Source organism: Ceratotherium simum, chromosome 35 (assembly GCF_057802395.1).
Source record: "Ceratotherium simum simum isolate JZ-2026a chromosome 35, ASM5780239v1, whole genome shotgun sequence".
Classification (NCBI taxonomy): Eukaryota; Metazoa; Chordata; class Mammalia; order Perissodactyla; family Rhinocerotidae; genus Ceratotherium; species Ceratotherium simum.
This window is the reverse complement of record NC_141934.1, coordinates 24,834,788-24,861,977: the sequence shown is the minus strand read 5'-3', so window position 1 is coordinate 24,861,977 and position 27,190 is coordinate 24,834,788. Positions and strand designations below refer to the sequence as shown.

The 27,190-nt window shown below is 43.1% G+C and overlaps 2 protein-coding genes across 2 annotated transcripts; both read left to right on the top strand.

Moving 5' to 3' along the window:
• Positions 1 to 13,666: 13,666 nt before the first annotated feature.
• HCAR1 (hydroxycarboxylic acid receptor 1) lies at positions 13,667 to 14,697 on the top strand. The gene is given in 2 exon segments (XM_014787149.2): positions 13,667 to 14,606; positions 14,609 to 14,697. Coding segments are annotated over 2 exon segments (1,029 nt in total).
• Positions 14,698 to 23,704: 9,007 nt separating this feature from the next.
• Positions 23,705 to 25,950, top strand: LOC101401746 (hydroxycarboxylic acid receptor 2). The gene has a single exon (XM_004444040.3). The coding sequence runs from the start codon at positions 23,807 to 23,809 to the stop codon at positions 24,794 to 24,796; it is 990 nt and encodes a 329-aa protein (XP_004444097.2). The 5' UTR covers positions 23,705 to 23,806; the 3' UTR covers positions 24,797 to 25,950.
• Positions 25,951 to 27,190: the final 1,240 nt, after the last annotated feature.

Genomic DNA, 27,190 nt, shown 5'->3' with positions numbered 1-27,190 from the left:
ACTCACATATGCTAAAAGTTATGAAATAATCTAGAGCCCTAACACATCAAGTGGGTGAATAGGTGAGGCAGACTTCCTTACTAACAGAATCCTGTTTCACTTGAGATAGCAGTGGGTCCAGCTAAAGATACTTGATTTCCCAGCCTCCCTTGCAGCGAACGTGGTTATGTGACACAGTTCTGGTCAATGTGGTATAGGTAGATGCTGAGGAGGGGCATCCCTTCTGTCAGGAAACATTGTGAAAGATTTTTAAATGGCCGAAAAAGAATACTGGGTGTCCTGTCTAGCATACTCTTTGGTGTCATCTCCATCTTTCATTGTCTTTGAGCTATTTTACAGGTTTGTAAGTTGTAGAAAACTGGTAGTAATACAATTGGCTCTTGTCCATAGAAATGCAGTGAATTGTGTCTGGTGGAGCTGCAATTGATTATTTCTCTGTTGACTAGTTTTCCATCTATTTGTAAATTCATTTTAGCATTCCTGATTGCCTTTAAATGTATATATGATTACCTATGTGTGTATATTTTTTTAAATTCCCCTTTGAGTTGGTTTTAACTTCTTACTGATTCCCTTATTAATTGTGTGAAATAAAATCTTTGACACACATTTATTTTATAATTGGATGTCACGTTTTATTCTTTTAAAAATTGACCATTTAGCACTTTTTAAATAAAAAGGCAAGGCCTCACATAAAAAAAGCCTTGACCTTTCTTTCTTCTTTCTGATCGGAACACGAACATCTTGCAACCATGAGGGGCTAGCCTGAGAATGAAGGTGCATATGCTAAGGGTTTGGCGCTGGAAACATGTAAATAGCCTGTGTTCCTTATAGCATCATTAAGTCACCAAATTGGCTCTTGATGGCCTCCCTTCTGGGGCTTCCTATTGTGAAAGACCATCACACACACACACCCCCATCTATTTAAACCAATGCAGTAAGGTTTTCTATTATACTCCAGAATGCATTCCTAAATGATACTCTCAGAAATCCAGATATTTCCTTTAACACAAGAGGGAAACCTATGGTCAAGTAAAGCATGCCTGAAGGAAAGGGACAAAGGTGAGACCTGGCTGAAGGACTTTGGGGAAGTAATGTTGCAAGACCAGTCATTCAGAGGAAGCATGGAGGAAGGGGCATTCTGACACTTTCTGAGAAGTCGTCTACCAAAGAGAATGAAAGAGTTTGCCCTGGGACTTCTTGAATTAGAAGTGACTTCTTACCACATGTGACACCTTGTTATAACATCATCTATTTTCTCAAAAAATCATGGGTTTTACTTTTCTACTCTTGGGGCTGGATTGGCCCTTAGCCAGACATTTTCTGTCACCTGTTATTTTCTGGGCATTTTCAAGATGGTCACTTGGGGTGAAGTGGATGTTTGTTGATTGCCTTTCTAGCCTCCACTCTCTCTAACAGGTCCATTTTGGTTTAGAAGGGTTCATCTTTCCCCCATACTCTACCCGTGTGGTCCAACTGGACCTTCACAACCCCCTATCCAGAGGTAGAGCATGTGACCCAGGTGTAAGGCAATCAGCACATGGTGCCTTGCTGATAACAGTGATTAACTGATTTAAGGGTAGATCAATCAGAGAGAATCCCAGCACACTCTTGAGGGAGCTCCTAAGAAAGAGACTCTCTTTTTCCCACTGGACTTGAGTCTCAAAGGATGCACAAGAGAGTTGCTGACAGACACTTTGCCACCATGTGGCCTAAGGATGAAGTCAGTATGGAGAGCAGAGTTGAGAGATAGAGAACATTTGACGCTTGATTCCAGCCACATCTGAAGTCAGCTCTAACCCTGGACCTTTTCGTTACAAAAGTCAACAAATTCCCATTTTTGCTTAAGCCAGTTTGAATTTGAGTGTCACTTTCAAATTAGTTCTGATGGATACATAGATTAGGGCTAGAGCTGCCCTTACAGGGGTTTATTAAGACCTGTTCTAGCCCAATGTTTCCCAACATTTTTTTTCCCCACAATGACACACACAATGATATTATGCCCTTGCAGAGCACAATCTCATAAACAAATCTACATTTTGATGAAACACCAAAATGATTACAAGGATGAACAGCATTATAATAATAATTTGTAATTTTCACAATTAATTACAATACATATGTAAGGTAGTTTGCTATGGATGATGGCAAATTAAATGGGCTGTCATTTGATTCCTTTCTTTCCTACTCAGGAAGGGATTTTGGAGTTCTTAGAACAAAGCTTGGCCCAAAGGGAAACATCGTAGGGCTAACCTTCAATCTGTCTCATTTGTTTTGTTTTGTTTTTTTTTTCTTTTTCTTTTAGCTTTTATTTATTTATTTATTTTTAAATTTTTTGTTTATTGCAGTAACATTGGTTTATAACATTGTATAAATTTCCAGTGTACATCATTATACTTCTATTTCTGCATAGATTACATCATGTTCACCACCCGAATACTAATTACAACCTTGTCTCATTTGTTTAAGTAAATAAAATTTCAAACTCTAATACTTTCATATTAGCAATATGAAAAATTACCAGACACATGCCATACGTAAAACTGAATTCAACATACAGTGGATGAAGATGCCCATGGATGAGAACTGCTAAGTGAATTGGGCTCAATTTATTCCCAAGGTATATGAGCTACCTTCAAAATCAATAAATTCTTCATCTCTTAGCTCTGGTCTAAATTGAAAAGATTTATTGTTTTTCTGAAAAGAGAGTTTTGATTTGTCAGCTTTCTCTCTTGAAGGATGGATATCCCTCAAGAATTGCTCTCTCAAGAGCAAGATGGCACCTTTCTCTTGGATCTTTGATGTTCAAACTGGTTTAGAAAAAAAAATTTTTTAATGAAAAATGTTTTAAGAATCCAGCAGTGGATTCCAGTTTCAGGCATAGCTGGATCCTAGAGATAAAACAACATATTCAAGAATCTATCTCTTGGGCCGGCCCCGTGGCTTAGCGGTTAAGTGCGCGCACTCCGCTACTGGTGGCCCGGTTCGGATCCCGGGCACGCACCGACGCACCGCTTCTCCAGCCATGCTAAGGCCGCGTCCCACATACAGCAACTAGAAGGCTGTGCAACTATGACATACAACTATCTACTGGGTCTTTGGGGAAAAAAATGGAGGAGGATTGGCAATAGATGTTAGCTCAGAGCCGGTCTTCCTCAGCAAAAAGAGGAGGATTAGCACGGATGTTAGCTCAGGGCTGATCTTCCTCACAAAAAAAGAAAAAAAAGAATCTATGTCTCTCAGAGAATTGTTAGGCAATTGTGAAAAGTGCTTATGGTTGGTAGTTCTAGGTAAATGTATGGGAGTTATTTTGTATTATCCTTGCAGTTTTTCTGTAAGTTTGAAATCATTTCAAATTGAAAAGTTTTTGTTTTTTTTTTATAATTTTATTTATTTATCCCCCCAAAGCCCCAGTAGATAGTTGTACATCATAGCTGCACATCCTTCTAGTGGCTGTATGTGGGACGCGCGGCCTCAGCATGGCCGGAGAAGCGGTGGGTCGGTGCGCGCCCGGGATCCGAACCCGGCAGCCAGCAGCGTGCGCACTTAACCGCTAAGCCATGGCACGGGCCCAAAAAGTTTTTTTAAAAAGGAAATTATCTCTTTTCATCTCTTGCCTCCTTCCCTGTGCTTTCTTCATATTCCCCAAATACTTAGATTATTTTCTACTAGTTTAGCAATCCCAGAAGGAAGAGGGATTATCTCTTCCAATGGTTCTAGCAAACAACTCAGGTTAGTATCTGTCGTAGACTGAATGTTTACATCCCCTCAAAATTCATATGTTGAAATCCTAACCCTCAATGTGATAGTATTTGGAGGCCGGGCCTTTGGGAGCTGATTAGGTCATGAGGTGGGATTAGTGCTCTTATAAAAGAGACCCCAGAGAGCTCCCTTCATCCTTCTGCCATGTGAGAACAGCAGTCAGGAAGTGGCCCTCACCAGACAATGAATCTGCCGGCATGTAGATCTTGGACTTCCCAGCCTCTAGAACTGTGAGAAATAAATTTCTGTTGTTTATAAGCCACTCAGTCTGTGGTATTTTGTTAGAGCAGCCCAAGTGGACTAAGACAGTGAATCATTAGCCTTTTGAGTCCTGTGCCGACCACTGAGCCAATCACAGTGGCTGCAGGGATGAAATGATCTGACTTGCCTGGCCAGGTCACATGCCCATTCCTGGAGCCAAGGGATGGAGCCAAATCCTCCCAAACCTCAGAGACGGCCAAACCTCAGGGATGGATGGGTCAGCAAGGGAAACCAGGGTGTTAAAGCCAAAAGGAGGGCACATGATACTGGAAAGACAAAAACAGCATAAAACTACCTGTCATCTGAGCTCTTGATCCCAGCAGCCCTGCTCGAAGGGAGAAGGATCAGGGGGCTGAGATGATAGGGAAGGAGCAGGCATGACAGAGGTTAACGAAAACCAACCTGTTCTACTTCTCCAAAAAGCAGAAGTTTAATAAGGTCATTTGCTCTTCTTGCAATGCAGGACTGACAAGGGACACAACGAATTCTGCCACAAAAGGCCCATCAATATTCAACATAGAGGAGGACTAATTTACAAAGATGATACCCTTTTTTTTTTTTTTTTAAAGATTTTATTTATTCATTTTTTTCCCCCCAAAGCCCCAGTAGACAGTTGTATGTCATAGGTTCACATCCTTCTAGTTGCTGTACGTGGGACTCGGCCTCGCGTTGGACGGAGAAGTGGTGCCTTGGGGCGTGCCCGGGATCCGAACCCGGGCCGCCAGCATCAGAGCGTGTGCACTTAACCGCTAAGCCACGGAGCTGGCCCAGATGATACCCTTTTATCACGATGGGGCAAGCGCTTTGTTAAGTTTGCCGTGAAACCCATCTTTGCTAAGTCAAATCAAAGACCTCCCTCATCTAAGGGGCCCAAAGCCCCTTGACACTCTGAGAGTTGTATTACAACACATTTAAATATCTCTCTCTTTTATTATAAAAAGATTACAAGATATTCAAACAATACAGAAGTGTGCATGGTGAAAAATGAAAGTTTCTGCTTCTCCAGAGTGCTGTTAACATTTTGGCGCATATAATGATAATAGTAATAATAATAGGAATATTAGCTAAAACATACAGCATCTACTGTGTGTTGTACACTGTTCTAAGCACTTTACATAGATTAACTCATTTTACCTTCATATTCGAATGATGTGGGTAATATCATTTCCATTTTATACACGAGGAAATTGAACCTTAAGGAGGTGAAGTAGCTTGCAAGATCTCAAAGCCAATAAGGGAGAGAATTAACTTTAAACCCAGGCAGCCTAACTCCAGAATATGTATTCTCATCTTCCAGATTTTTAAAATGCATATACATATTTTTTTATTGAGTTGCAATTCACATAAAATTAACCATTTAAAGTGGTTGTAGTTCAGTAATTGTAATTCAGTGGCATTTGGTACATGGTTGTGCAAACACCACCTCTACCTAGTTCCAAAACATTTTCATCACCCCCCAAAAATGTGTACCCATTAGCACACACTCCCCATTCTCCTCTATCTCCAGTCCCTGGCAAACACTAATCTACTTTCTGTCTTTATGATTTATCTATTCTGGACATTTCATATAAATGGAATCATACAATATGTTACCTTTTGTGGCTGAATTCTTTCACTTAGAATGTTTTTGAGGTTCGTATACTTTGTAGAATGAATCATTGCTTTTTATAGTGAAATAATATTCCATTGTATGTATATACCACAATTTGTTTATCCATTCATCTGTTGATGAACATTTGGGGTGTTTCTACCTGTATTAGTCAGGATTCTTCAGAGAAACAGAACGAGTAGGATGTGTGTATATATATATATAATATGTATATATATCTAAAGAGAGATTTTAAGGAATTGGCTTATACGATTATGAAGACTGGAAAGTCCAAAATCTGCAGGGTAGGCTGGCAGGCTGGATACCTAGGGAAGAGCCAATGTTGCAGTCACGTCTGAAGGCCATCTTCTGGCAGAATTTCTTCTTGCTTTGGAGAGGTCAGTCTTTGTTCTAGTAAGGCCTTCAACTGGTTGGATGGGGTTCACCCATATTATAGAGGGCAATCTGCTTTACTCAAAGTCCACCAATTTAAATGTTAATCTCATCCAAAAGACAACCTCACAGAAACATCCAGAAAATGTTTGGCCAAATATCTGGGCACACTGGCCCAGCCAAGTTGACACATAAAATAAATCTTCACACCACCTTTTGTCGATTGTGAATATGAACTGCTATGAGCTTTCGTGTACAAGTATCTGTTTGAGTCCTGTTTTCAGTTCTTTTGGGTCTATACCTAGGAGTGAAATCATTGAGTTATGTGGCAATTATAACTTTTGAGGAACTGCCAAACTGTTTTCCATTGCAGCTGAACCATTTTGCATTCCCACCAGCAATGTACGAGGGCATATGTATTATTTTTTAACTTCAAAACATGGGACTATGCTACACAAACTCCAGTACATTTTTTATATTTATTTTTTTCAGTTAACTGTATATCTTGGACATCTTTCTGGGTCAGTACTTATAACTCAGTCTCATTCTATATGGATAGCAGAGAAGCTTGGAACAGGGCTTGGCCTGAAGGAAGTGTTATATAAGTGAATGCTATTATTCTTTTTAATAAGTATATAGTATTTTATTGAATGGAGTCTCCATAATTTATCTCATTTCCCACTGGCAATTAAGTTGCTTTCAATTTTATTTAACTTTTTATTATGGAAAATGTAGACAAGGAGAGAGAAGAGGACAATGAATGTCCATGTTCTCATATTCCAGCTATAAAAAACTCATAACATCTCTTTTTCTATTTCTGTCCCCCTCTCTTGTTGAATTCCTTGGAATTGCGTCCCAAATATCATATAATTTCATTTACACATATTTCAGTATTTATTTCTAAAAGATAAGGACTCCTTTTTTTTTCTTTTTTAAAGGTTTATTTTATTTTTTTTTTCCCCAAAGCCCCAGTAGATAGTTGTATGTCACAGTTGCACATCCTTCTAGTTGCTGTATGTGGGTCGCAGCCTCAGCATGGCCGGAGAAGCGGTGCATCGGTGTGCGCCTGGGATCTGAACCCGGGCCGCCAGCAGCGGAGCACGAGCACCTAATTGCCAAGCCACAGGGCCAGCCCCAAGGACTCCTTCTTTAAACGTAACTGAAATACCATTATCACATCTATGATAATTAGCAATAATTCCTTAATATCCTTAATTAGCCAATCAGTGTTCAGATTTCCCCAAACACCTCATACTTTTTAACAGTTGGAGTTGTTTGAGTCAGAGCACAAACAATTGGTTAATGTATCTCTCAAATCTCTTTGAATCTACAGTTTCCTCCTCTCTTCTTGATTTTTCTTGTACTTTATATGTAGAAAATCTATTGTTTGCAATTTTTTTAAAATTTTATTTATTTATGTTTTTCCCCCCAAAGCCCCAGTATATAGTTGTATGTCATAGCTGCACATCCTTCTAGTTGCATGTATGTGGGACTAGGCCTCAGCATGGCCGGAGAAGTGGTGCGTCGGTGCGCGCCCGGGATCCGAACCCAGGCCGCCAGCAGCGGAGCGTGAGCACTTCACCGCTAAGCCACAGGGCCGGCCCCTGTTTGCAATTTTTAAGACTAATTTTGAAATGGTGAGGAACTGCCTTGTCAGAGCTTGTGTCAGGTCAGGGTAACCCCCCAGTCATACTGTGAAGCAATCCCCATCCCTCCTCTTAACTTTTAGGCCCCCAGCTTTCTCCTGGGCTGCGGCCCTATTGAGCAGAAATGAACAAAAAACATGATAAATCATTTAGATTTAAATTTGGTCTTCCTAGTGGCTTCCCTTCCCATAGAGGGCATTTTGAAATAGTTGGGTAGAGAAAGGAACTCTAGGACTCAAACACTGAGATTGAAAAGGTCACTGTAGTGAGTTGAATGGTTGTTGCCCCACAAAAGATATGTCCACGTCTTCACCCCTGAAAACTGTGAATATGGCCTTATTTGGAAAAAGAATCTTTGCAGATGTAATTAACAGTCCTGAGATGAGATCATCCTGGATTATCTGGGCTCTAAGTCCAATGGCAAGTGTCCTTATAAGAGGCACACAGAGAGGGCCATGTGACCATGGAGGCAGAGATTGGAGTGATGCGGCCACAAGCCAAGGTGTGCCAGCAGCCACCAGAAGCTGGACAAAGCAAGAAACAAGCTCTTCCCTAGAGCCTCTGGAGGGAGCACAGCCCTGCAACACCTTCGTTTCAAACTTCTAGTTTCCAGAACTTCGAGAGAATAAATTTCTGTTGTTTTAAGCCACCAAGCTTGTGATAATTTATTACAACAGCCACAGGAAGCGAATACAGTCACAGACTCAGGTCCCTGGCCGGGAAGGGCATCTGGGGAAGCAGAGTCCCTGGATCTCTACCTGTGAAACAAGAAGAAATATATAAAAAATATTGGTCTTGGGGCTGGCCCCGCGGCATAGCAGTTAAGTTCGTGCGCTCCGCTGCTGGCGGCCTGGGTTCGGATCCCGGGCGCGCACCGACGCACCGCTTGTCCCCAGTCACCCACAACTTGCAATTGGCATCTGAAGTGGAGGACAGTCTCATGGGACTGAGCCTTTAACCTGTGGGGTCTGTGCTAATTCCAGTTAGTGTCAGAACTGAAGTGAACTGTAGGACACCCAGCTGGTGTCGCAGAGAATTGCTTGATGTGGGAAGAAAAATCCCATGCATCTGGCATCAGAATTGTGAGTGTGGCAGTGGTGTGGGAGTAAAGGAGAAATGCACAGGAGAAGTGTGTCTTCCCAATACACTGCCACAGGGACAGTTCCTCCTCCTGCCACCTACTAGGCAGCCCCCACAGAAATGTCTACTTCCTGCCCCATCACATATAAAGTGAAATGTTCTCTTATAAAGTGGAGGAGGCGGCACTGCAGGGCCCAAGAGCCCCAAGCTCACGCCAGATCAGCGTGGCAGGTGTGTTCACAAGTTCTTTCAACTCACCCTTCCTGTTCAGTGGTGTCTTCTCACAGCCAGGAAAATAAGTAAACTGCAGAGTTCTGGAATCACTTGTTCATTTACTTATTCAGGACATATTTACTGGGTGTCCCCTTGGTGTCAGGCGTTGGGCTATGTTCTGGGCGTGCAAAGCTGAACTGGACCCAGAGCTAGTCTTCATAGAGATGGGGGGCTGGGGTCAGACACGTTACAATACTGCATGCTAAGTGCGGGGGTGGCAGAAATGGTGCAGAGAAGAGGGTCTAACCCAGACTAGAGAGGGAAATTCACAGAAGGCTTGGGGGTTAGAAGAAGTGGTGTCCCATGGGCTTCCTATGTGGTAGCCCCAAACTACAGGTGGCTTTTAAATTTTAAATTATTACAATTAAAAGATATTGAAAGATCAGTTCCCACTAGCCCTATTTCAAGTGCTCAATAGCTACATGTATATTACAGAACTTTTCCATTATTGTAGAAGTTCTATTGGAAGATACTGGTCTAGGCTGAGGCCAAAAAAAGAGGAGTTATCCAGGACCAGGAGGGAAGGAGATGTTCCCCCAGTGGGCCCTATAAGACAGCCTTTGGATACTAAACATAGTTATGGCTCTTGTTGGAGGTGTCAAGGCCGGTTCCCGTGGTGCCTTGTCAGCCATCTCGAATTCCCTGCTAAGGACAAGAGGGAGCTATTCGAGCATTCGACCAGATTTGAGCTTTGGAGGATGGATTGGAGGAGGACCAATCGGGAGGCAGTTGTGTTCCTCCAGAACTTTGGACCAGCCAAAGTGGTAGCACTGCGGGTGGAGAGAGATTTAGGGCATATGATCAACAGATTGGGGATTGTGGTGAGCAAGGAAGGAGAAGGAAGGAAGCTTACTGCTTAAGCTATTTGATGGATAGAGCTAACAGTTCCCTTTGTCTGATGTGCAATCTGAGGAAGAGGATGAGAAACTTTTTTTAAGTGATAATATTGATGTGGATATCTATAATATCCCCCATATGGCTCACCATGGAACACATTAGAAAGAGAAAACAGGGACTCTGAGCCCGCAGAATTTGTGGTTGACAATGGGCAGTACTGGAGGGCAGGCAGGGAGCAGAGGAGGGGGAACAAAAGCCTGTTGCTTCCCTTCTCTCTTTTTCAACTATTCCTCCAATGCTTTACAATTCCACTCACTCAAAAATGGCTCCCAACCGCCACTGAATTCAAGGTCCCCTGCAAAACAGCCCCACTGGACATGCCTATCTTGTTCCTTACAGTTCCATGACATAGACTCCAAATTCCAAACTCCTCGAAGGTTCCTCAGATGCCCCCTCCAGCCTTACTTTGTCCATGCTCTTCATTTTGTCTGGAATGTCTGTTCCTTCTATTTTTGCCCCTAGAAATTTTAACAACTCTCCCTCATGCACAAAACTCCAATGAACCAGTTGCATTTTTTTAAAACACATATTAAAATAAAGTTATAGCTATAAAGTCAAAATATATATGTATATTACTCTATATCACCTAAAATAATCTCACCTATCATCTGTGGTGTATCTACCACATTTTGGAAAATATTACCTTAAACTGCTTATTCTATTTGCTTTTATTTATTGTTATTTACGTACTTGTCTTATTTCCCCTACTAAACACTGAGCTCCAGACAGCAGATAATACCTTCCTCTTTTGGGAGATCCTGAAGCATATAGCAAAAACACCTAGGAGGTCCACTGAATAAACATTTTTAAATCAATAAAGCTTCTATTTTACATTAGGTACTGTAATAGTAGCTAGCAGTAACAATAAGATCAGTAACAAAATTTGGTTTAACATTGTTTTTAAGACTACTTTTCTTAGAGCAGTTAAGGTTCACTGGAAAATTGAGGGGAAGGTACAGAGATTTCCCACATACCTCCTGCCCCCGTACATGCAACAGTAGACCTTCAGAGAAAAAGAAACCTATCTTTTCTTTCTTAATCCTCTGCCTTCCAGCTAATTCTACAGTCAAAGAGAGAGAGAAGGTGATTTGACAAGACAGAAAGAGTGCGGAAAAGAAAAGCAGATGTTTGTCACGCAGGAAAAGGGAAGCACTTGTGTTTATAAGAATCTCAACAGCATCTGCCAGCACAGAAGCAAGAATATTTTGCGTTTGTTGAAAAATCCAGCTTGACCATATTAAGGTATTCAGAGTTACCCACCCTGGAGTGTTGCCCACCCTGGAGTGTTACAGCCCACATTAGTTACCTCCTGTTAGTTCACGTCTTCTCACAGAATCCCAGAGGCCCCCAGAGTGAAAGCGTCTGCTATCAGCTCTCATGAAAAGTAGGAGTTAGTCACTCAGATCCTTATTCTATGTCCTTCCTGCAAGAACATGGACTTTGTCTCCAAAGACCTCTTGGATTATTGAGGGAGCTAAATTTAGATGTCTGAAGGACACCCTCATTTATTAGAAGTTATGAGACTAACAAGTAGGGTGTGAGGAGGAAAGTGGCAGGAGAATGATATTGGAAAGGTAGTTTAGGAACACCTGTGAAGGGCTTTGTATACCAATCCAAGTAAAGTGACCTTTACCTAGAGCCGAGGTGACAAACTCAAAATCCCACAGAGACCAGGCATGTGAATGCTTGAAACTGACCAGGTAATAGGGAGTTGTGGGGACTGTGGCAAAATGGAGAGTTCTTGCCCTGACTAAAGGAGGCGGCTACTCTCTGCTCCAGCTGATTGTTACTATGTGGGATTGTTGGCCCAGTGCGGCCAGATCTTCCAGTTTTCCAAGAGATGCTGGAAATCCAGGTTTTTATAGGATGGTCCCAGGTTTTTAAACCAAACTGGTTTTTGAACCAGATATGGCCCACAGGCCATCTAGTCTATCACCTTAGTATTGAAGAGAACTAATGAAGGTTTTTAAGTGAGAAAAAAGGATATGATCGTATCTGTGCTTTAGAAAAACCACATTGTGGAATGAGAGAGGAATTACAGGGAATAGACAAGAGGAAAGGAAACCAGTTAGGAAACTCTTTCAACAGTTTCAACAGGTGGGAGGTGACAGTGGTCATGCTAGAGTGAGGGCAGAGAGGGATGTTGTCGGGCTGATCTGGAGTCCAGGCTTCAGTGGGAAGAATTTAGCTTAAATCAGCATCTGGAAAAAAGCATCCGCATGCTTTCAACGCACTCCCTCCCCCACCCGTTTCCTCAGCTGGGAGCTGAAAGGCACAGGGCAGATAGGTCATCTCTAAAGCCAAAGGAGAGGAAATTTTAGCAAAGACTCCCGTCATTGGTGCAATCTATTTTTACCTACAATTATTTTAGAGATAGACTCCTTGACCAACCGCCCTGACCTTCATTTGCCCCCGTCAGTGGGCTCAGCATTAATTGATTTTATTTAATTGATTTTAATTAAAATTAAAAACATATATCATGGGCCGGCCCCGTGGCTTAGTGGTTAAGTGCTCGCGCTCCGCTGCTGGTGGCCCGGGTTCGGATCCCGGGCGCGCACCGATGCATTGCTTCTCCGGCCATGCTGAGGCCGCGTCCCACATACAGCAACTAGAAGGATGTGCAACTATGACATACAACTATCTACTGGGGCTTTGGGGAGAAAAAGGAGGAGGATTGGCAATAGGTGTTAGCTCAGAGCTGGTCTTTCTCAGCAAAAAGAGGAGGATTAGCATGGATGTTAGCTCAGGGCTGATCTTCCTCACAAAAAATAAATAAATAAATAAATAAATAAAAATAAAAACATATATCATGGTGTTTGGCTTTTTTGAACAGCCAGTGGGAAACTCAGAGCCAAATCCTCTTTTGCAAACAGCAGAGGGAGGAGCTGGCTCCTGTTTCACAGAGACAGATCTATGAGAAGTGGCTTCAGATGCATTTCATGGTCTTGCTGGTTGTGCAACTGGTCACTTGGGTCCACGGAAGGGTACATAGGGTCGGAGTTGCAAATGGAGGGAGGAAAGGCAACACACTTCAAGGAATTTTTTTACCAACCAACAAGTGCAGTTTTCAGAGCTTTTTTCCTCCGCAGACCCTTCCAAGGTTTGAGTGCTGTATTTCTGGGTGTGGGCGCAGGAAATGGCTCTGAGGACCGGAGAGCAAAGCCTCCCCTCTGGCACAGCCTGGGAGCGCCCCCTGGGACGGGGGAGAGGACAGAGCGGTCAGGCAAAGGTTAGGGAGGAAGGCAGAGGCAGAGGCCCAGAACGGCCCCGGGAAGTGTTTGTATTTCTCCACCGGGAGGGAGAACAAACAAGCTTCTCTCGTACCTTCTGAGCAGCTTTGTGTGCTCTCCAGCACAGAGTGAGTCTAAGGAGAAGGCATAAGGCTGAAAATAAAACCATTCTGGGGCTGGACCCCACAACTCCTCTCCAGCATGAATCTCATCAGAGCTGCCAGCCGCTTCCCAGAAATGACCGCTTGTGCGAAATTACATGCATTTCAAAGCCTTGAGATGCTACAGGCTTCGGCTCTCGGGGACACAGGCAGCTTGTGACCCAGGCTCCAGAGAAAGGACTTCCCCGAATCTCTCGTTTCCTCACTGGTTTCTGTTCTCCTGGGAGTGGCTGCATCCACGTACACGTGTGGTCCCCGCGTCCCAGAGTGAAGAGGTTGGAAAAACAGCAGCCGGGCGAGCAGTAGCGTCAGATAAGCATCTGTGTCTTTGTGGGGACCCCACAGCCTGGCACACAGAGCACTTGCCCTCTGTCCACCATGGACAACGAGTCATGCTGCGTCATCGAGGGGGATTCCATCCCTCAGGTGATGCCACCACTGCTGATCCTGGCCTTCGTGCTCGGCGCCCTGGGCAATGGCATCGCCCTGTGTGGTTTCTGCTTTCACATGAAGACCTGGAAGCCGAGCACTATTTACCTTTTCAACTTGGCCGTGGCCGACTTTCTTCTCATGATCTGCCTGCCCTTTCGGACAGACTACTACCACAGACACAGACGCTGGGCCTTTGAGGATATTCCCTGTCGGGTGGCGCTCTTCATGCTGGCCATGAACAGGGCTGGGAGCATCGTCTTCCTTACGGTGGTGGCTGTGGACAGGTATTTCAAAGTGGTCCACCCCCACCATATGGTGAACACCATCTCCAACCGGACTGCGGCTGGCATCGTCTGTGCCCTTTGGACCATGGTCATCCTGGGCACTCTGCATCTTTTGATGGAGAACCATCTGTGTGTGCAAAAGGAGACCATATCTTGTGAGAGCTTCATCATGGAGTCAGCCAATGGCTGGCACGACGTCATGTTCCAGCTGGAGTTCTTCCTGCCCCTTGGCATCATCTTATTTTGCTCCTTCAAGATTATCTGGAGCCTGAAGCAGAGGCAGCAGCTGGCCAGGCAGACTCGGATGAAGAAGGCCACCCGGTTCATCATGGTGGTGGCCGTTGTGTTCATCATATGCTACCTGCCCAGCGTGTCGGCCAGACTGTATTTCCTCTGGACGGTGCCCACGAGCGCTTGCGATCCGTCTGTTCACGTAGCCCTCCACGTTACCCTCAGCTTCACCTACATGAACAGCATGCTGGACCCCCTGGTGTATTACTTTTCAAGTCCTTCGTTCCCCAAATTCTACTCCAAGCTCAAAATCAGCGGTCTGAGACCCAAACGTCCGGGAGGCTCCAAGACACGGAGGCCAGAAGGGACGCCAATTCCAACCTCTGTCGCAAGAATTGCATCAGTGTAACAAATAGCTTCCAAAGCCAACCCGATGTCCAGTGGCATCTCCGCATGTGTTGAATGGCACTAAAACAGACAAACAGACAAAATCAAGGAGGACAGATGGACGACTTAGAAATACTTCATGCTAAGGGGTAGGGGGCTTTGAAAATGCCACCCTTTCTTAGCTGTATCTTCCTCACTGTTGGAAATGAAATTCGGGTTACTACGCTTTTTTGGAAGGTCCCAGTTGAGATGTGAGTCGGTTGCATTTATATGATCTGATTACAATGACAAGGGACAATATATGCATGTAATGGGGCATGTGTGTGTTGGGCAGGGGGTTAGGAAGAGCTGGGCTCCTGTGTAATTTTAAATGGCTGAGTGAATAGGTACCAATGTTTAAACTAGTCCTGTGCTCTCTCTGAGGGAGTTAGTGAACTTAATGACTTACCAGTATTTCCTGTCTTCTGACCTTAAATTGTTACTTGTCTTGGGAAATAGAAACTGAAGTAAGTCAATACTTTTATTTCAGTCTGAGTGAGGCTCTTTAGATTGGGATGTCTTGATCCTGATGATTTTGATCTTCACAGGGGCCCTATATACGTTTCTGACTTCTCAGTAGCCCAGGAAGAATGACTGCAAAATAATTCGCTCCGACCTCCTTCTAGCTCCACATTTTCCTGCAAGTTGTTCCATCTCAAAGAAGGTGCTGAGGGATGTGTTTACCTGCCCTGATTTTTCTAGTGGGAGCTGAGTGCTTGAAAAAATCCTGTTGGCCTTTGGGAAGTGCTGAGTCCAGCGTTCATGCTTTTGACTGCTTGTTATGTGACTATGAGTTGAAATTATTCATTCAGTCATTCTCCACTTATTTACTGAATTCATATTCTGTGCCAGGCACTGTGCTAGTGTCCCTTTTAGCTGGAGGGTCATCAGTCAACCCTTGTGTGACAGCAAAGTTTTTTTTGGGGGGGATGGGGAAGTGCGGCAAACAGAAGTTAATGACCTTCACGCTTTCAATGAATATAGTTTCTAGACCTGTTCTCTGCAAACATTAGTGTTTTCCTCTTATTGGAGGAATGTGTACAAACACCAAAGGGCAAAAAGGGTAAGTGTCACTTATGCACATGAGTTTCCCAAACATGTACCTATATCCACCAGAACTAGATGATTCTATGAAATGACAGGCTGCCCTGCCCTAGATTAGGAGGAAAGATTTCAAGCCAACCTTAGCTCCGTTCTCATGCCACAAAGTTGTGAAAGTCACTCTTGGCTCCTTTATTTACACTTTCTCAACTTTCTAGGGTACTCTCTGCACTTCAGGACCTTACCGGCTTTTAGTTCTTTGGCCTCGAAACACCCCTATCGGCTGTCTTTACTGTTTCCTTTTTCAGAGGCCCTGCACAGCCTCGTGATGAAAAGCGGGGGCTGTAGAAAGTCAGATGAATCTAAGTTTGAATCCCAGCCCAACCACTTACTAGATGTGTGATCTGGGGGCATATTTTATTTAACCACTTTTAGCTTCAGTCTCCTCACCTGTCAAACGGGGGTAACAATAATGTTGACTTCAAAAGATCGCTGAGTGGATTCAACGAACATAAGATCCTGAGGCATAGGGACATTGTTCACTGTGACATCCCCAGTGCCTAGAAGAGGGCTCGCACACAGTAGGTGCTCAATAAATATTTGAATGCATGAATAAGTGCATGTAAAGAATTAAGCACGGTGTCTAGCAGTAAGTGCTCAATATTATGACTTATTATGTTAATACACTTTACACATAAAGAAACTGAGGCACAGAAGCAATTTCTCTTGGGGTTCAGAGGCCCTAAGTACTGCTGTATTGTCACTACCTGAATCCCCCTGCTCTCCAGTTGCCTGGGGAGGAGCAAAAGCAAGGATTCCTGTCAGCATCAAGGAACATATGTCCTCCTGGAAGAAATCTGTGAAAATCCACACTTCCGCTTTTAATTCTATTCTTAGTTATAATTCTTTCCTGGGCTGCTCCCTTGTTGCTTCCTCTAATAAAAATGGGTTCCTAAAGGAAGTCTGCGTCCTGTGTGTGACCCTATGTTAAAAGACTTGTTAAGACTTTACCCTCCAAGGAAAAAAGTCTAAAAAATCCAGAAGCTCATGGTGGGCAGAGGGTCTCATTAAAAAACAGCAAGAACAAACAAAAAGAAAGAAAAATCAAACAAAAAGCCAAAGACAGTCTTGACTCTAATTTTGCTTCCCGTTTTAAATTCATAGAATGTGACAAAAAGAAATCTTATTAAGAAGTGTTCTTGAGAAATTTTAAGGAAGAGGTGTATAGCTTTGTTGACAACACTTTGTTTAAACTCCCTGAAATAGAAAAATGTAATTGATTTAGAAGAAAATGTTTTCTCCTCTTACTCAGGGTCTTTCAGGAAAAGTCAAACAAAAGCTAGCAGGGATATCAGACCACAGAGTCTATAGGAATCGTATGGAAAAAATAAGAGGTACCTTTTATTGGCTGACAGTGCAAAAATTTAAGGCCTGGTCTATTCTCAGGATGGGTTTCTTACCCTTTATTAAAACTGAAATGGTTAAGATGGTGTCTGAAGTCACCAGAGTGCAGGAGCTACTTGGACAGGACTAGAACTCTGAGCACAAGGGGTTAAGCCAATTGTTTAAGATTCTACAGCAAGGTGGAGAGTTGGCCACACTGCAATGCACTACCTCAACTTGCTTGCCCTCTGGGCCTTCTAATCCAGACGTTTCCAATATGACTCAAGACCCCATCATCACAGTGAGTGCTTAAATGGCTTCAGGACCAGCTACACAATTTGCAGCGCCCAGTGCAAAATGAAAATGCAAGTTCCCTTGTTCAAAAAGTATTAAGAATTTCAAGATGGCAATAGCGACCATTAAAACTAAACACAAGACCTTTCTGAGCTCATCCATGAAGCTGGGGCACTAAATTTTATATATGTATATACACACACACATATATATATAAAGGTTGAGATAGTATTTATATATATTTGTATACATAACTATACAGGTGGTATATTTATATACATAAACCATACAGGTTGTATATTTATATACATAAACTATACAGGTTGTATATTTATATACATAAACTATACAGGTTGTATATTTATATACATAAATATACAGGTTGTATATATATATACAGGTTGAGATGAGTAGAATGAATAGATGGGCTCACATATGGGCCTAATCTATATTCAGCTCCCAGTGATGATACAGTGAGAGTGGGAAAGGGTCAATATTTTATTCCTTGTAAAGATTCATTCATTCATTCATTCATTCATTCATTCTCTGTTTCAAGGAACATTTATTAGGCACCAGCTCTGTACAGTAGAAATACAAATGAAAAACACAGCCCCTGACCCCATGGGGTCTATTGTAGAAACCAAGGAAAAATAAAATTACCATTCAGGCCAACAGCTGTGAAAATGGTAAACACAGGGCTCTACAGGAGAACCCAGGGACCCTTAATCCAGACTTAGGGGGTGGGAGAAGCCTTCTCGTAGGAAGTGACTCATGAACTTGGTCCTGAAGGATGGCGAGAAGGCAACCAGCTGAGTCAGTGGGAAAAGGTACTCCAATTGGAGAGGAGAGACATGAGCGAGAGCAGATTGCTTGGGAACCACAGGAAGATCAGTGGGACAGGGATGGAAAGTCCAGGCTGGGGCCGGGACACCTGATAAGAGGTGAAGCCAGGAGATCCACCGGAGAGAGAAGGGTCTGTTTACAACCCACCATGACTGAAGACTATTCACAGTCTTTCAGATTCTCTCTTTCTAAAAAGGAATTACGTTTCTTTATATTTTTGCTTTAAAATTCAAAGAACAAACAAATATATAAAGTAAGATGTAAAAGTCTTCTTTTCACTCCTTTTAAACTCATTTCCTAGAGGTGATGACTTAACATTCCGGGCATATACATACTTGCACACACAAATGAGTCTTTCGTTTTGCTAAAGTAGGATTATTATATATAAAATACAGTTTTGCCAAGTATTTTTATCATGACTAGCTTCCCACATGAGAACAGAGATCAAGCTCATGGGTTTTAATTATATTTCGTTGTATAAAAGAACCACATATAGTTTATTTAACCAATGGCATTTTAATGGATATTTAAGTTGTTTCCAATTTTCCTCCATTGCCACCATGCTATGGTGAATATTCTGAAGGCACTATCTTTGGATTCACGTGCCAGGATTTTTGGAAGATAAATTCTTAGACGTGGAATTGTTGGGTCAAAGGGCAGGCATACTGGGTGAGGCAGTGTGCACAGTGGCTGACAGCATGGCCCCTTGGAGCCAGACTGTCTGGGTTCAAATCCTATTTTCCTTTACTTATTAGCTGTGTGATCTCGGGCAAGTTACCTAACCTCTCAGTGCTTTATTTTCCTCGTCTGTAGAATGGGGACAAGAATAGTACCTGCCCCTAGGGTGTTTGTGAGTACTAAATGAGTTTAGATGTATGAAACACCTAGAGTAATGCCCAACGTAGAGTAAGCACTACATCTGTTAGTTCATCTTATTATCTTGTATTAGCTCTTATTATATTAGCTCTGATTATAATCTTGATAGATACCACCAAATTGTCCAACAAAAAGGCTGAGCCAACATGTTCCCACCAACAGTGTATGAAAAAGCCTTCTTCCACACTCTTCCACAAACAGGGTCTTGTTTGTTTTGTGTGTTTTTTGTAAAAAAAAAAAAGAAAAAGACACTTCACTTCTTTAAAGTGGTGAAGTCTAACGTATCAATTTTTTCTTTTGTAGATGTGCATTTGGTATTGTACCTTAGAAGGCTTTGCCTAAGCCAAGATCATGAAGACTTATTCTTAGGTTTTCTTCTGAGAGTTGTATGTCTTACATTTAGATCTGTGATCCATTCTGAGTTAATTTTTGTGTCCATTGCAAGGAAGCGGTCCAACTTCATTCTTTGGCATGTGGCTATTCCAAGGACCACACTGTCTTGATTACTGTAGATTTGAAGTAAGTTTTTAAATTGGGAAGTGTAAGTTCTCCAACTTTGTTCTTCTTTTTCAAGATTATTTGGTTATTCCAGTTTGCCCTTAGGGTTTTTACATTAAATTCAGCACAATGTTTCAAAATCCTGAAATGCCCTTCTCCTTTCTTTTTATAGGTCCCTGCTTGTCAGTATCATCCATTTCCTCTCTACCTCCTTACTTCTCAATTTCTCCTACTTCTTCCTCTTCATTAGTGGTCCAGAGGTCTCTCATTTCCCAAGTGTCTAGCCAACTCAATGTCATTTACCATTTGCAGAGGCAAGTCTCCCAAAACACCCCCAATGAACTATGCTTCCTGTACTCCCACCCTATGTGGTCCCTCCCAGTAGAATGTGGACTGGCTCTGTGACTCGCTTTAACCAACAGAATGCAGTGGAGTTGATGTTCTGGGATTTCTGAGCCCAGGCATTAAGAAGTTCTGCTGTGTGCTTTTGGAAGCCTTGAGTAGCCTTGTAAGAAGTCCACCCTACCCCGTGGAAAGAATGTGTGAAGAGGCTGTGTGTAGATGCTACATAGAGATGCCACATAGAGAGACACAAGAGAATGAGAACCAAGCAGCTGAACCCAGTCAACCCATAGAGATAATACAATGGTGGTTGTTTAAAACCACTGAATTTTGAGGTGGTTTGTTATACAGCAATAGACAACTAAAACAGAAATCCCAGCTAAGTTCAAAGACAAATAATAGTGAACTATTTAACCTCTCTAAGCCTCGGTTTTCTGATCTGTACAATGAGGATGATGATAACAATAGCACATCCCTCGCAGGGTTTTTGTGAGGATTAAATGAGATCGCGTATGCAAATCTCTTAGCACAATCCCTGGCACAAAGCAAGCCAGTTGACAGATGATAGCTATTATTATTTTTAACTTAAAAAAATGGTTCAATCCAGTTCAGTGGCACACATTCAAGCTGTAATAAGATAACGATGCATGGAGATGCAAGTTAATTGTGAAAGTCATAGATTTGAATGGAGTTTCCACCAAACTCCGTGGACTCACTGCCTTAGCTGTTGACATGATTCATTAGAACAAGTTTCTGTACAACTCATGCACTAGTAAGAAAAAAAATGCATACATAAAAGAAGGATACAAGCAAGACAAAACACACCCGCGGTACAGTAGGAAGACCGGAAATTCCATAGCAGGCACCAGAATCCAGGGAGGCAGGAATTTACATTTTGTCTGAGTAGTTGTGAACTTTGCTTTACAATCATAGCATGTGAAAACTGGAAGGAAGCTCAAAGATCCTCCAGTCCCTCAATTGACACATGAGGAAGCTGAAGGGTTAAGCGGTGTCACTGCTAGTTAACAACAGAGCCAGAACAAGCATCCAGAGTCTCCAGCTTTTCTCTTTTTTCAAACTTAACGATATTTGTTGTTGTTCTTTTCTAGTTTTATCCATGACTATTGTTTAAAAAAAAAAAACCCAAATATCGTAAAATTGTAAAACTTAGAAAGGGAGGATCCCTTGCAAATTTCAGCTTCCAGGAATCACTATTGTTAATAGTCGGTTTTTCTGACTCTTGGTTTGTTCTTCTTTTTCTAGTTCCTTGAGGTGTAAATTTAGGTTGTTTATTTGAGATTGTTACCACCCAATGTGGGGCCTTCTGCTCGCCGCAAGACATGCCAATAGTCAAGAGGCAAGGTGGTAGGAGAAAATGGACTTTTTATTACAGCTTGCTAGCAAGAGGGGAGATGGCCGACTCATGTCCAAAAGAACCATCTTAAGGGGGCATGAAATCTTACAGCAGTTACATAGGCCATTGGGTTATAGGGGAGCGGGTAGGAATGTTGACCTTCTGGTGTTACGGACTGGGAGTGCCACACCAGATCTTTCAGTTTTCACTGATGACGGTTATTAGCATAGATTCTCTGTTTGGGGGTCATCACATTCCTAAGGAACTCAAAAAAACACAGTTATCATCTTATCGCAGCCGGGAGGCACCTGCACAAGCAGAGGTCATAAAATCTGCAGAGCAGTTAGATCTTCTGGAGGGCGCAGATCCGGCTGGGTTAGTCTGTCAGAGGTCATTCAAAGTTACATAGAGTTTTTCTTTTCTACAATATGGCTTCCCTTATGTCAACCTTGTTTTGAGCCGGTATCAAGATCTTTCTAATTTCCTAATACATGCGTTTATTGCTGCTAACTTTGGGCTTCTGACTCTTAGTTAATAAAGGCCCTTACTTTATGAATATCATTGATGAGTCCATATTTGTCCAAGAAGGAACCAAGATATTCATGCACAGCAAGGATGAGAAACAAATATCAGTCATTTCACTAGAACCTAATACACCCACACAATGTCACCTCAATCCAGTGCAGCCTTACAGATGGAGCAATAACATAATAAGAGGCAGTGTGTGTAATGGTCAGGGACACAGGCTCTGAAGCCAGTGCTGGATTCAAATCCAAGCTCTGCTCTTATTAGCTGGGTAGCCTTGACTATATTACCAACCTCTCTGAGCTTCACTTTCCTCATTTTGAAATCAGAATCAATAATAGTCCCTACCTCACGGACTGCAGTCAGGGTAAAACAAGATAATGTATTTAAAGCATTGCACACAGGGTCCGGCACATTGGAAGCTCTCTGTAACGTCGGTGCCAACATCATCTTCATCATCATCTTCATCAAGGTCCTCTGGTTTCTATGAGAGTCTAATATTAGATTATCCTGACTCCAGTTTACTGTGAAGAGTCTACAAACCCCTACTATTGAACCTGGGTATGCAACTAAAGAAACAAATTTCCTATTTCTAACTCAAAGTAGAAGCAACACAATTTAGAACCTCTTGCATAGCAAGAATTCATAACCAAAATATTAAAGGGTAGAAATGTTCTGTAGGGTTACACCCAATTATACTGAAAAGCAAAGAAACGACGTGTGAAATGGTGACCTGCTGTGAGAGGCGGAGTTCAAAGTCCTCTTAGATCTTGTTGCTCTAAGTTTAATTTTCCAAAAATAATGGCTTTTAAAATATCACGAACTTAGTGAGGGAGGCTGTGTGTGTGTGGGAATAGGGGTATACAGGAATTCTGTACTTTCTGCTCAATTTTTCTGGGAACCTAAAACTGCTCTAAAAAGTAAAGCTTATTAATTTTAAAAAATGACACACAAAAATAAATCACTTATTTGAGCACAGAAACATATCAAAGTCTAACACAAACAAAAAACCCAACTTACTCCAACATACCACTGGCAATCCAAACTGGGTTCAAGTTTTCAAACATCTTTTGAAATTTTATGCTGCTCTCAAGTAGCTTTTTTTTTTTTTCCTAAATAGAGATTAATTGCAGAGTTCTGGCGTGGAAAAGCAATCCATGTTCGTACAGAGAAGCTGGCATGAGAACATCAAATTCAATTCATCTCTCCTCATAAAATAGACAATGACTGTTCTCTTGCCCTTTCCGAAAGAAATCATATGCATGCTACTATTTCTTAAATCATATACACGTTAATGTTTTATACTAATTCTTTTTTTTTTTTAATTTTATTTATTTTTTCCCCCCAAAGCCCCAGTAGATAGTTGTATGTCATAGCTGCACATCCTTCTAGTTGCATGCGGGACACGGCCTCAGCAAGGCCGGAGAAGCGGTGCGCATCCGGGATCCGAACCCAGGCCGCCAGCAGCGGAGCGCGAGCACTTAACCACTAAGCCACAGGGCCGGCCCAATATACTAATTCTTAATGTTTCTTGAAAACCATGCTGTTGAGCACAGTATATTATTATTGCTGCTGTTGTTGTTTTCTTAATTTTGTAGGCTAACCCAACGACAGTGACTCAATTCTCTGGTGCTAAGTACTTGATATACAGGCACCCAGCCTTCCAAAGGGATGCCCTCCCCATTTCAGTAATTCACAAATGACAGTTGGCTTGCCTAAACTTATCCTTTACATTTAGAAAATTTTGTGGGTTCCTGTCTGCTCCGGGGATTTTATTACTTGTTTATACAAACAGCAAGTTGTGTAAGAGCCTTACTGGCTTTTTTAAAGCGATTTCACAGTTTCCTGGTAACCATTTAGTCATCTATTTCCACACCCGGACATGACATAAAGGCAGGCGCTGAACCACACATTCACCACTTAGACACACACCTCTTTCCTTGAGCATTCACTAGGTGAGGCGCTCCCTAGGACCAACTCGATCCACTCATGAAACCGTACCACCAGCAGGACCATTTTCTGGAAATAGACAAGAAGAACTGCTGTGTGTTCCAGGATGACTTCACTACCAACGTACTGCCGCCGGTGTTGGGGCTGGAGTTTGTGTTCGGCCTCCTGGGCAATGGCCTTGCCCTTTGGATTTTCTGTTTCCACCTCAAGTCCTGGAAATCCAGCCGGATTTTCCTGTTCAACTTGGCCGTGGCTGACTTGCTCTTGATCCTCTGCCTGCCGTTCGTGATGGACAACTATGTGAGGAAGTGGGACTGGAGGTTTGGGGACATCCCTTGCCGGATAATTCTCTTCATGATGGCCATGAACCGCCAAGGCAGCATCATCTTCCTCACGGTGGTGGCGGTGGACAGGTATTTCCGGGTGGTGCATCCCCACCATGCTCTGAACAAGATCTCCAACAGAACAGCAGGCGTCATCTCCTGCCTCTTGTGGGGCGTCACCATTAGCCTGACGGTTCATCTCCTGGGCAAAGAGAGGTCGCTCAGGCACCACAACACGAAGCTGTGCAGCGGCTTTAGCATCTGCCACAGCGTCGGGTGGCACGACGCCATGTTCCTCCTGGAGTTCTTCTTGCCCCTGGGCATCATCCTGTTCTGCTCAGCCAGAATCATCTGGAGCCTGCGGCAGCGACAAATGGATAGACATGCCAAGATCAAGAGGGCCACTAACTTCATCGTGGTGGTGGCCATCGTCTTCGTCATCTGCTTCCTGCCCAGTGTCGCCGTGCGCATACGCATTTTATCGCTCGTGCACACTATGGGTACGAAGAACTGTGACATCTATCGCTCGGTTGACCTGGCGTTTTTCACCACCCTCAGCATCACCTACATGAACAGCATGCTGGACCCTTTGGTGTACTACTTCTCCAGCCCATCTTTTCCCAACTTCTTCTCAACCTTGATCAGCCGCTGCCTCCGGAAGAAGGTGCCAGATGAGCCAGAAAATAACCAGAGCTCAAGTGTCTAGCTTACGGGGGAACTGAGTACTACCAGGAGTGTTCCAGACACTTTAATGGCTGACCCCAGTGAGCCATGGAGCCCCTCGTATCTGACTCCAGCTTCTTGTTAAATAATGAAGCCAAGAAAAGAGATTGTCACCAAGAACCAAGATCTCTAGAGAAACAATTTAGCTGGTACACAGAGTAACATTACCAGACTCGGCCTGAGGTTTCCTAGAATTTCCAGATTCAGAGAATCTGATTTAGAGAAGCAGTGTGGCCTGCTGGGCTGCAGAGTGTCACCACAGAAATCTTGGGGGAACAGAGAATAGAGCTTCTAGGCATCTGAAACTTCTGCTCAATCTCGGACACTTGCAGAACTGTCCACATTTCTGCCGAGCAGAGTTGGAGCTACAGAAGACACCCATCAGCATCTGTGATTCATTGGCCTCTTCACCTGCCTGAGACTCAGATGGTTCTCAGCTCCGGGGGTGATATCTAGCCTGTTTGAGGGCTCCAGCTGGGACAAGGAGAGCGAAGTGATTGGAGAGGAGTTATGGCTCCCGGAGGAAACATGGGCATCATTAGACAAGTTAGTAGGTCACCTGGGTTCCGTGGGACCAATTCATCTTTCAGCCAAGCTTTAGCAGAAACAGACTAGACAGAGAGACTCCCGAGCTTTGGTGAATATCTGAGTTTCCAGTGGTAGTAAGGAGGAGTCCCCGGGAGGGACTGAGCAAAACAGTGTTCCTAAGGCGAGGTGTTAGAACTTGCAACTAATCCATTCCTCTCTCGTTTGCACTGATTTGAAGGTTGAGCAATTAAAAAGTCTTCAGGGAAGAGAGCTGCTTCCCACCTGTGTTTGGTTTTATCATTAAAAGGGAAGTGCTGCCCAGTGGTTAGAGGGGAAGCTTCGTCCTGGTTCATTTGCTTATGTTTCTGTACTTATAAGAAATCTACCACTTCAATAAACTTTGATTTGAGACACACAGTCTGGTGTTGCACATGTCCAAGTGATGGTTCACAGAAATGGAATTGTTACTTAAGCAGAGACCTTTATGGGTTGTTAACCGTGTCCTGATAGAAAAAGACCATACACTGTAAAGTAAGAAAAGACGTGGACCCTGAGCTGCATCATGAAACAGGTAAGTAAAAATTACACGTACACTGGGACAGGGATGGGAAGGGGCTGGGCATAAACACAAACAGTTTCGTTTGGAAGGATTGCAAAAGCACTTTACATTTTATTTAGATTTTGGTGAATGTTGCTATTAGTATTTGTGTATTAAAAAAGGAACTGGGAGGGCCTGCCTGTTGGCGCAGGCGGTTAAGTGCGCGCGCTCTGCTTCGGCAGCCCGGGGTTCACCAGTTTGGAGCCCGGGCGTGCACCAGCGCACCACTAGGCAAGCCATGCTGTGGCGGCGTCCCACATAAAGTGGAGGAAGATGGGCATGGATGTTAGCCCAGGGCCAGTCCTCCTCAGCAAAAAAAAAAGAAAGAAAGAAAAAGAGGAGGATTGGCAGATGTTAGCTCAGGGCCGATCTTCCTCACCAAAAAAAATAAAAATAAATAAATAAATAAAAATACAAAAGGAACTGGGTTAGATTGAGATTTTTGTATAGGAGGGGAAGAAAGAACTTCCTATGGAATAGTTTCAGTTCCCAATTCTGGGATGGAAAGGAGATGTACTGGTTTGAGTCTGTGATCGGTCCAAGTTTCTGTCATTCTTTCATTTCCAGCTTTTGACACTGTTTGATTCTTTAGCAAGATGAGGCTTGCTTTGACACCCTCATGACTTGGATACAGATAAGAAACGCGGATACTCAGACTCCCAGCCACGAATCAATGGCAGTAAATGAAGAAAGATAGACATTCTTGAATTTCTTAAGTCTTTGCAGAGCACTTTGCTTGTCTGGTTCTCCAATCAACTCCTAGAGGGAGAAAGTTAAAAGTAGAGATCTCCTTCAAGTGAAAGAGATGGCAGAGATGAGCTCTGAGGAAGGTAGGGATCCCCCAGCCTCAGATGCATGATTCGGCAGGGAGCCGGTAGTGAAACTCCGGTCTGTTCAGAACTAACTCACATTCATTCATTTGTTCGTGTTTTCCATCAGCTTTTAGGTATTAAGCACTAACTATGGGCCAGACGCTGCTCTGGGTGATTGGCGGAAACAGAACAAGGAACAAGGTACCCAAGACTCTTGTCTCACAGAACTCACGTTCAAGGTGGGGAGGCAGACAGAAAGAAGGAAACAAATGAATGGAAAAGGAACATAGGGTAACAATGAGTATTATGTGAACAGCAAAGCAGAGTGACAGGCTGAAAAGAGAGAGGGGCTGGGATGACTGGGAATGTCCCTATGAGGAAGCGACCTTAAGCTGAGCCATGAATGACAAGACAGAGCACACAATGCAAAAATCTGTGG